General features: G+C 45.6%; 1 protein-coding gene across 2 annotated transcripts in view; it reads left to right on the forward strand.

The window, feature by feature from the left end:
• Positions 1-5,188: 5,188 nt before the first annotated feature.
• stk24b (serine/threonine kinase 24b) overlaps positions 5,189-10,000 on the forward strand; it is a gene marked incomplete at its 3' end in the record, with an annotated part of 21,489 nt that continues 16,677 nt past the window's right edge. For both annotated transcript variants that reach the window (XM_080851573.1, XM_080851574.1), the window contains exon 1: positions 5,189-5,945. In XM_080851573.1, coding sequence (XP_080707699.1) covers positions 5,904-5,945 — 42 coding nt within the window. In that variant the 5' untranslated portion in view covers positions 5,189-5,903. The remainder of the gene's footprint in view (positions 5,946-10,000) is intronic.

The raw sequence follows: 10,000 nt of genomic DNA on the forward strand, positions 1-10,000 counted from the left end.
AAAGAAGTATCAAAAAGGAAAATATAAACCAATTTACTGCAATATGGCCACTAATGTTGCTAGCTAACTTTCAAGAGGGCAGCTCCAAAAGAAAAGGTTTTTCATTAACATCAAACATTAACATCAAATGTTGTGGGTGCCTTTTCCAAAAATGTTCACCTTTTGTGCTTTCTTGACCGCACAGTGTGAAAAAAAGATTCTTAATTACAGAAGACTCTGGTTACGTAAACACAGGGGATATCAACTAACAAGAAAACGAATATACAGTATATAACTGCAATGTCTGAGAGTGTATCAGGCTCTGAGATGTTCTCATTTAATAGCCCTTTTGGCAGTGTTAAAAAGCCTATACAATCTGTCATACAGATGCACACACACACGCACACAAACACACACACAAACACACACACACACACACACACACACACACACACACACACACACACACACACACACACACACACACACACACACACACACACACACACACACACACACACACACACACACACACACACACACACACACACACACACACACACACATACCTATTTATCATTGTATTTATGTACTGTTTGAGAGACCTGTACAGTGCTCTGAAGTCAGTTCCAGGAGTGAGAATGACTGTTATTTTACCTTTAACTGTTCTGACAGACAATTTTAATGTTTCATTTGATTTCAATTTCAACATTTACCTCTACCAAAGATATGACTTTCACATACACACACACACACACACACACACACACACAAAGCAAAGCAAAGCAAAGCAACCTGTCCTGCGTGCTACGAAGGAACAGAACAAACAGTGTTTTTGATCTGCAGCCTGCATCCGATAAGCACCTAAGACATGTGCACTGAGCTCTGGGGAAACGTGAGAAAACAGAGCCAGTGATCGACATGACACACTAGCCTGGGCAAAAAGAAATCGCAACGTTCATAATGGACACATGGTGCTACAGACCTGGATCGGGCCACTGACTGCACTGGAAAGTGAGTGAGAGAGGGAGAGGGAGAGAGAGAGAGAGAGGGAGAGAGAGAGAGAGAGAGAGAGAGAGAAACTAACATTGACAGACAGTCAGATGGACGGAGTGAAAGAGAGAGACAAAGAGAGAGAGAGAGAGAAGTCAGCAAGAGAGACTTGTGACAGAGAGAGAATGACTTCAAAAAGACTGAATCTCAGAGAGAGAGAGAGAGAGAGACAGCAATTGAGAGAATCAAGAATGAGAGGGAGAAATGCGAGATTGAGAAATGGAGAAATGGAGGTTGAGAATATGAGACGAATGAGAGAGAGAGAGAGAGAGAGAGAGAGAGAGAAAGTGAGAGAGGTGACAGAATGCGTGGGAGATAGAGCAGATTTTGATCATTCATGGTCCCTCCATCACGGGAATATCTGCTCACTTTGGGAGGCTGGGTGGCCGTTTGAAGAAAATTGAGCAGATTTAAGATGAAGAGGCCCTCTGGAGGAATGTGAGGGCTGTTTGAGGATTATGACGTCTCCGCTCACAGCATCTGCTGTGCCCAAGCGGAGCGGAGCGGAGCGGAGCGGCCTCTAAAGGCCCCAGGCCACGAGGCTCAGCCGAGGCATTCCTCCAAATCGAGAGATGACAGAGATAGAATGGACACAGCGGGTTGAGCAAAGTTACGCTAAGCCTCCAACTACTTTGCTTCATGAGTCCATGAGAAATGCAAGGGCAATGTATGGCCTATTCTAAAAGGAGAAAAAAAATCGCATTATAGTTCAGGAGAACAACATATAGATTTTCTGAGGGGGATGTGTAGGATATTTTTGGGCCGTACTTTTTATCAAATCGTATTAAATTCTATGTGCCCACTATTTTACTAATTTACACCTACCTGGAAATTGCTCTGGTGTATACAGTAGGTGCATACAGTGAACATTAAACATACAAACACAATAAGTACTACACATAACATAAAACATAAAAACACACTAAGTACTACACATTAGAAAAGTACTTCAGATAAAACACAGTATATAGGATACAAATATATAAAAAATGTATATTAAAAAGTAAAATAGAGTGCAAAAGTGAGTGTGCAATGTGCAGTGTGCAATGTAGCTTGTGTTAACGTAACACAAACTTGAGGTGTGGGGGCGGGATAAGAGTCAAAGTCAGGTGGGGGTCCCGGGCCTTGTTAATAAGGCCAACTGCAGCCGGGAAGAAGCTGGTTTTGTGACATGAGGTTTTGGTCCTGATGAACCGCAGCCTCCTGCCGGAAGGTAGGACCTCAAAGAGTTTGTGACCCGGGTGGGAGGGATCAGCCACAATCTTACCTGCCCGCCTCAGGGTCCTAGGGGCAAACAGGTCCTGTAGAGATGGAAGATTGCAGCCAATCACCTTTTTAGCAGAACGGATGATACACTGCAGTCTGCCTTTGTCATTGGCAGTGGCAGCAGCGTACCAGATGTTGATGGAGGAGGTGAGGATGAATTTGATGATGCAGGTGTAGAAGTGCACAATCATTGTCTTAGGCAGGTTGAACTTCTTCAGCTGCTGTACAGCTGCCGTACATCCTCTGTTGAGGTCTTTTGGTAAGGGAGCTGATGTTCAGCTCCCACTTGAGGTCCCGGGAGATGATGGTGCCCAGGAAGCAGAAGGACTCCGCAGTGTCGACTGGGGAGTCTCTCAGGGTGATGGGAGTGGGTGGGAGAGGCTGGGTTCCTTCTAAAGTCTACAACCATCTCCACTTATTTCAGAGCATTTAGCTCTAGGTTGTTCTGACCACACCAGGTCACCAGATGGTCCATCTCCCACCTGTCAGCAGATTCATTCATCCCCACCAGAGATGGGCCCAATGAGGGTGGTGTCGTCCACGAACTTAAGGAGTTTGACGGACTGGTGACAAAGGTTTATGGTTGGGGTCAGTCACTTCTAATAATATATTGGAAGCGAAACCAAATACACTTAATTCATAATTTGCATACTTTTCTTTAAGGACAGTTAACATAAAGTGGGAGATAAGTCGCTATATGACACACTTATTAGATTGGTTTGTCCTTCCCAGTTGGCCCTCTGACACTGATATTGATATTGTGTATATTCCATCCTTACACTCAAATAAACAAATAAAAGGCATAGCCTAATCTCCATCCCCTCCTATCATCACATAATAAACACACAAACAAATATACACAGAAGCACAGTGTGCAGTGGGCTCAACTTAGAACTGACACTGTGACTGGAGACTGGGCTGTCTGCATTTAGGGCCCCATCCAGTTTGGGTGGTGTGTAACTTATGCTAGGGCGCCATCTAGCGTTGTAGAAGAGTAGGCTATTCACCTCAATTTTGACAGTCCTTACTACATTTATTTTAGAGGAGTAAATATAATCGATCGTTTGTTCTGTGATATTAAAAAAGGAGAGCTGAATTTAGGCCTAACAAAAATGTCATAACATTACAAATCAGCAAACACACACACACACTCTGAGGCACGTGCACAGAAAGACTCGAGGTGGGGCTTAGGCACCGGCCCTTTCCACCTGCCCTTTTTGCTAAGCGTTTTCTTCTAAATCTGATTATATATTTAATTTTCGAATTAAAAGCGTGCTGTGTGCTTGACAACTTGATTTGAGTTCTAGCCTTACTCTGCGAGACGCCCCCCCCCCCATTCTTCCTGGACTTCCCAGCAACCGCTGGAGACGCAGTCAAGTCGAGCACCCTGAGGAGCAACATCCACGTCTGACTTGTATTCATTGGTGACAGTCAGTGCTTCGGCACCGTTCGTCAGTGTTGTGAAAGTTAACTGAACCACTATTAAACATCTCGATGCATTCTTTGTAAAACTTGAATCCGTCACATTTTATGTTTTCATGTGTTGTTACTTCAAGAAAACAATAAAAAAAATTGGGGAAAGATATAAAAAAAAAAAAAAAAAAAAAAAAAAAACATCTCGATGCAGCCTGCAAAAGGTCAAGTATCTTAACTTAGACAATAGCACAGCTTAACAACTATGGGTTCGATTACACATAAGCGTTTTTGTAAAAACGGGACGCTAGAAAATGCATTGATTCCTATGGTTTGGCGCGCTTGGCGTGTGCGCCTTTTCTCCACCACGCGTTGCGTCTTTGTAGCGTTTTTTAGGTGCGCTTAAAAGTTGAATTATTCTCAACTTTCCAGCGCATGGCAGGGAGGCATGGGTGGTGTTCGACCGTAGCCACCGAGGTTTCATTAGGCAACAACACATGTGGGATTAACCCTTACCTACCCAACTCCCACGAGAGCTATATTGCTTTTATAAAACAATTATACAGTTAACAAATTAACATTTCAACACGAAGTTATTGATTAAAAATGGTTTATTTCGCCATTGTTTCTCCGCAACAAAAAATAGTGCCATTGTCAACGTCTTGGTTTGGAATTAAAAGAATTTTGAATGCGCTTTCATTGCGGAGTGATTTATTATTAGCTGTGAAAAGTCTATACACCAGGCTGTTTTGGCCGCCGCACTATGCCAGGGCGTTACTGAAGCGTCTGCGCCTGTAAAAAGACGCTTATGTGTATTCGAACCCAAACAAGGTAGTCAGTCGAAAAATAGCCTCGTCAATGTAAACGAGTGAACACTGCTCGTTCTTTTGACAGTTGCACCATTAAACAAACAAGCAAACAAATAAATAAATAAATGTTAACGATGTGCTGCTGTATTTTACTTTATTCATATGTTTATAAGTTATAAATTATAACTAACTGCCAGTAAGGGGTGCCCTTTTTTAATTGAAGCACCTGCCCCCCCCCCCCCCCCCCCCCCCCCCCCCCCATGCCTGTGCAAGGCCCTACACAGTCTTATAGATATGGTACCTGGCCTAATTAGGTTATGGCATGCATTGCAAAAGCCTGCTATTGAACCATTCAAAAGATTATTTTCGAAGATGGTGTTGTCAGTAGAATGTGGATTCTACATCAAGGTACATGGGGGATAATACAAAATAAATTGCCTTTTGTGTAAAAAAAAAACAAAAAAAAAACCATTGTGTAACACAATACAATCTTCTTACATCGAGTTGAAAGATTTTTGAGCAAAAAAATAGGGATTCAAAAAGCAATCGGGATTCACTAGAATCTTCTTCCCCGTTTTCTGAACCAGTTGCTCCCCCTGCAGTGCGAGGCGTGCTATGCCGCGTCCGGATCCGCCCTGATGCCCTAGTGACAGCGTTGACAAGATGGCGGAGAGCAAAGAGGCGAAATGAGGATGACAACACATTCTTATTAGTTGCGACCAATGGCAGTACGCTTGTTTTGGTAGCTCATAATCGTGAAGTCGCAGAGTGCAGCCCAACTGAATCTATTTTGGCCGTACAGCGGTGGAGAGTCGCGGTGCAAATGCACCCGGTACTGTGTTCTGTTGGGGAAATCCTTTGGCGCAAGGATCACAGCCAAGCAACTCTGCTGATAATTTAGCTTGCCAGCAAGCTAGCTAGCTTCCAAACATAGCTCCCTAGCGGACGTAGCTAGCTAACGTTTGTCAGCTAGCTGCGTTGGTAAAGCCAATGCACTTGTAAAAAGATTATGAGTGCGGACAAAAGAACGGTCTGCTGAGGATACATGCTTGCATCGGGAGAACGGCGTCTGGTGCTGATCATTTGAATAATTAGTATCTCAGCATCTCGTTCGGACTTGGTTTAAAACAAGTTTGTTTGCATGGTTAGTACAGAAAAGAAGCCCGAAGTGCAGTGCTCCGATGAGGCATTTTGCTGACTACCGGAGTTCGGACCAGGTTGATGTTTGTAAACAGCGTTGACTAACGTTAGCTGAGTTAGCCAAGGACCATTCGTACACACACCACGGAAATCTGCAGACCTCGAAGACCTTTGGAATTCTTCACTCTTGTTTATTAAGCAGTTCAGAGCAGACGTTCTCAGTTGTTAAAGTTCCCCGACGTCATGGCTCACTCCCCGGTTCAAGGCAGTTTGCCGGGGATGCAGGTAAGACAGCAAACCTAACAAGCTAACGTTACATCACATTGTGTGTGAAACTCTTCACACTTTTGTATTTGTCCTGTGTAATAATTTGTATCGTGTAAGTATCATGAGATTGCTACCCATCAAAGCTGTAACCTAGGCTTCGACATGAGCAGACGGAGGTCAGTATGAAATCCAAAAAAAGAGTTGAACATCCTGTAAGTGTACAACAAGCACAGAGGCCAGTTGGCATTCAATGATGTTAATTTATTATCCAGATTATTATTAACATTTTGTGAACGGCAAACAGACCAGTAGCACACCGTTATGTCAGAAGTCGGCATATTCTCGTATTGTTGGACTGAAATCACATTGAATAAATAATATTCAAATAACAGAAATAGCGCTAGTTCTCGTATTTGACACCGAGGGCACTAGAACGGATCGCTGCACCATTGGTTGCTACCTATTCCCACTCCATGCGTGCTTGGAGGAGCCTCAGCTGTCCAGGCGTGTTGGTTACAGACAGCATCCCCTAATGAGTAGTCCTCAGCCAAGACATCCGTGGGTTGTGCCAGTTCAGTGAGAAACTAGGACTATTTCAAGCAAGTTGGCTACAGAAAATGTAAGAATATAATCTACCTCCTGGATTACGGTGCTTCCTATTTAGATATTTTTAACAGCAAAAAAAATCATTCTGGGATAAACTGACTCTAAGGAGGCCTAAAGGGCTACACTTATTGGAAAGAGCTGAGATCTTTGCCTCTGTAGTCTGGTCAAGATCTGCTGTAAGTGTCATACTTGTGCAGCCATGCTGCCTGTTACCCCTTCTCCAACGTACTCCTTGTTAAAGGATGAAAATGTTCCACACACCCTTACCCTGTATAGTGTTTCTGTTTTATTACCATTGATCCAGCTTTCCATTGAAACACAAGCCTTTCGCAGTGGAAATGACCTGTCAATCTTTATTTATTATAATGCTACTTGTACTTGAAGTGCATCTGGAGGAGGCCTGCTCATTCGGTCTGGAACGGCCCTCTCCATGCATCAGGAGATTAGTGTCAATTTTCAACTTAGCATCCGTCAGTTCTTCTTTATGGCCCCATCTGTCCATATCTTTTCATTTAGGACATGAAAACCTTGTCACGCCACTCTTGAGAGTAGAGGATACCCTAGAGTGACCCCTTTCTTCCAGAAGCAGCAGCAGCGTCAGCAGCAGCCACAGCCAAGTCACAGCTGATCTCCCTTGTGTGCCTCTGTTGAAGGCATGGTTTGGGGTCCTCTCCCAGATGACCATGCCCTTCTGGAATTTGAATTGGAGAATCTAAACAAGTGCTGTGTGTGTATGTGTGTGTGTGTGTGTGTGTGTGCGTGCGTGCGTGTGTGTGTCAGTGTGTACGCACGCACGTGCATCCTCCTGTTGCCGGGGATTTAAATGCTTTGGGTGTGAAAGCTCAGGCATGGAGAGAGCGAGAGCTGAGCCATGCCTGGAAAGAGGCAATGCGCTGGGGGGAGGCCAAGCTGGCGTTACGGGCGCAGAAAGGGCTTTGGCCGCCCGCTACTTAAATCTCCAGCGAGCCGAGGTTTAACGCTGGGACACAAACATCAGCAGACTAGCTGGGATCTAATGAGTTTTCAGCGCTTACTGTTTGCCAGAAGACATCAAGCACAAATATGCTGTGGCTGACATTCCTTACCAACTGTGTGTGTGTGTGTGTGTGTGTGTGTGTGTGTGTAAACACTGGGATTGGGTTAATCAGACATGTTTCTTGTAATAGTTGCCTGTCAGAATGCTGTGTTCTCTTTCATTTTCTTCCAATCCACCACAGATTTTCTTCCAACGTGCGAAATCTCATGAACTCCATCTCTGCCAATGACGAGAGCCCCAATAGACTACAGCACTTTGCCTTTCCCATCTAGCTGTATTGATTGGTCAGGGTGTCATTAAGGAGATTTACCCCACGGGAGCTGAGTGTGCAGGTCTTTGCTCTTACTGCCGACATCCCTGCCATCCAACCTAATTAGCCGCTAACAAGCTTCTCATCTCGGCCCCTCGCTATGAGAGCTCTTCAATTCACACAAACCAGCTCCACAGGACCCGACACGCACTCTGCATATTGCATCACCACCCGTATATGTTTTGATTAGGATTTAGTTGAAGTCAAAACGTCATGGAGCTGTTTTGCGTGGGCAAATCCCACAAGGGGGAATTAGCTGTGTCGGTACGTGCAAATATTGGTTCGATTGGGGGTTTGACGTGCATCTAGAATATGCGCTTCACATAGCTGGAGGTTGGCGCCGCATATGGGGAAGGGTTTATGGACGGTTGTGTCTGCCAGGAGCTCATGTTGTATTTACACAAACAGCATGACTTCAGGCAAAAAGCAGCAGCAGCAGCAGCAAGGCATTGAGGGGGAGAAACGCAGCCTTTCTTGTCGAACAGTCGCTCCATAGGCTGTGACCTAGTGAAGTCTGCTCTCTGCTCGCTGGAGCAGAAACCACACCAACCCAATGGTTGGCACGTAATAGGCTGCGTGTAAGAGCTATGTTAGGTCAACCCTTTGATTTCAACAGACAGCCTCTCGCTCCGCCGTCTGTCTCAAAGTGCAGACACGGGGAGAGCGAAATGTGCGTAGTGGAGCATTAGAGCCGTATGGGCGATGGGGGGAGGAAGCGAGAGGCAGAGAAAGCAAGGCGTGCATTTAGATGCATCCATCCATCCAACGGCGCCATAAGGAAACTGGGTCAGTCGGTCGCGTCTCTCGGTTCACGCCGTTGCCTTGTGACTGGTGATGGCTTCAGGGCAGCCGACTAGGAGGTCGTGTGTCGGAGATGCAGCCACAGTGGCACCTCTGTGGTCTCATCCCCAAATGACTCACAGATGGTCACATTTCTACTGCTCAGGTCAGGTTGAATAAAGGGACGACTGCACTTCAGTGTTTGGAGGATTCTGGGGGGAATTTCTCTTCATTTTTCGTTGGGAAACCCCTTCAGGTATTCTCTCATGATTCCCAGCGGAGGAATTCTCACAGGGAGGATCCAGAGATCTCCGTGGCAACCCAGCTAGTCAGACATTTAGGAGGTCAGGAGGGTTAGGGTTGATAAAATCATAGTAGTGTGAAGGAGCTACTGCTCCAAGAACAGAGTCTACTACCGAGTTCAGGGAATGCCTTTGCTCACTGACTGGATGTGTAGCGTCTTGACACAGTTTTATTGTTTTGGCGCTATATGAATAGAATTGAATTGAATTGAATCTGAAGGTCTGTTTCATTGAATTGAGGCTAAGAGTGCCCCGACCATGCACCAGTGTCTCAGTGTACAGTGAATCAGGAGCCTTAACAGTGGCCAGATTCAGATATTTTTTTCCCCGCATTTCCACGGATCCACTACACATGGAAAAACAAGCGACTCATAACCGAGCCACAGTCAGCAGGAATTCAGCCGTTTCAGGGCCAACCTGGCTCGCCCTCGCGATCTGTTTTTGACGGGATCGGCGATCACATAAGAACTCAAGTGCTGATAAAAGTCATTCCATGCGCCCTGCTTGCACCTGTCAGAACTTCCCTGCGGGTCGCTTTCACAGCCAGCGTGTGTGTGTGTGTGTGTGTGTGTTTGTGTGTGTGTTCCTTCTCTTCTCCAACCATCAGACCTCATGTGGCTCACATGATTTCAAACACACACACACACACACACACACACACACACACACACACACACACACACACACACACACACACACACACACACACACACACACACACACACACACACACACACACACGCACACAAGCACAATCACCGACAGACAGACAGACACACACACACACACACACACACACGCACACACAGGCACACACATACACACTCACACACACTCACAGGCACACACAGGCACACACACGCGCAAACCTGCACAGACAGACAGAAAGACAGACACAGACACTCACACACGCAAACCCGCACAGACAGTAGACACTCACACACTCACACACTCACACACTCACAGACAGACACACATACATCCAGAGGACCAGAACAAGCCTCTGGTGGAATTAGTTTGGTTGCTCCACCTGTCAGGG

Source organism: Sprattus sprattus (assembly GCF_963457725.1).
Source record: "Sprattus sprattus genome assembly, chromosome: 14".
NCBI classification, from domain to species: Eukaryota; Metazoa; Chordata; class Actinopteri; order Clupeiformes; family Clupeidae; genus Sprattus; species Sprattus sprattus.